We start from the raw sequence: 1,072 nt of genomic DNA, 5'->3' as shown, positions 1-1,072 counted from the left end.
GTGAGAGAGGTGTGGGGTGAGGGGTTTCATACACTGTTCGACCCTCCGACAAGCACTTCTGGCACCTTGTTTCTGACACCTTCTGTACTCTCCTGTTGTAAAATTGCCCTGTCCTTTCCTTTCCTGTCCTAAATAACGTCTCCTGACCTGAGAGTGCAGCAGCTGAATCCTCTCGCTGGCGTCGATCAGTTCCTGCTCGGCCAGCTTGCGGCTTCTCTCAGATTGCTCCAGCGCCGCCCTGATCTCCTCGTTCTCTGCCATCATCAGATTATTGCGGCGCTCCACAATGGCGAGTTGCTCCTTTAAGTCCTCCTGACTGTGGAGCGCTTCATCTAAATGGACCTGAGTGTCCTGAGACAGAAAGCCAGAATTTGAGGATTTAAAAGCACCATCAGCAGCCCCTTTGTGGAAACATTTTTCTTACCAACGCATTCACAAACCTTCAGCTGAGTCTGCAGGTTCCTCAGCTGTTTGGCGGCCTCGGCTGCCTGCCGGTTGGCGTGACCCAGCTGGATTTCCATCTCATTCAGATCTCCCTCCATCTTCTTCTTCGTCCGGATAGCATCATTTCTGCTGCGGGTCTCGGCGTCCAGCGTGCTCTGCAGGGTGTCCACGGTCCTCTGGTGATTCCTCTTGAGGTGGTCGATTTCTTCGTCCTTCTCCGCCACCTTTCTGTCCACTTCTGACTTGATCTGGTTCAGCTCCAGTTGGAGATGCAGGATTTTGGCCTCCTCGTGTTCCAGGGAAGACTACAGGGAGAGAAATAAACACTTAGGGTTGTGGTTATTTTGTTGATATTGGAGGGTTTCAGGACGTAATACGAACCTCTACTTCCTCAAGAGCTGCCTGGGTGTCTCTCTTCTCCTGTTCAGTTTGCTTTGCAGCTTTCTCCAGCTCATGGATGGTTTTAGCAGACTGCCCAACTTGCTCTGTGATATCTGTGATCTCCTCTATGAAATGTGCAGAAAAACATTTATGTTAATAAACAGAACAATCACCACAGCTTCTCAGTACCCCCAAAAAAGAAAGATCTGTTTCCAGCAGAGCTCTCACGTTGGAGATTTTTATTCTC

At 49.9% G+C, this 1,072-nt stretch overlaps 1 protein-coding gene across 1 annotated transcript; it reads right to left on the bottom strand.

The window, feature by feature from the left end:
* Nucleotides 1–147: 147 nt before the first annotated feature.
* Nucleotides 148–950, bottom strand: LOC111672063 (myosin-7-like; the record flags this gene model as incomplete). The annotated part of the gene is made up of 3 exons (XM_023429352.2): nt 148–351; nt 441–749; nt 826–950. Coding segments are annotated over 3 exons (638 nt in total), but the record flags the coding sequence as incomplete, so codon positions are not given.
* Nucleotides 951–1,072: the final 122 nt, after the last annotated feature.

Source organism: Seriola lalandi, unplaced genomic scaffold (assembly GCF_002814215.2).
Source record: "Seriola lalandi dorsalis isolate HSWRI2012SDOR001 ecotype SW California unplaced genomic scaffold, Sedor1 jcf7180002007719, whole genome shotgun sequence".
In the NCBI taxonomy this organism is placed as follows: Eukaryota; Metazoa; Chordata; class Actinopteri; order Carangiformes; family Carangidae; genus Seriola; species Seriola lalandi.
Note: the sequence above shows the minus strand (reverse complement) of the source record. Positions and strands in the feature narration are given on the sequence as shown.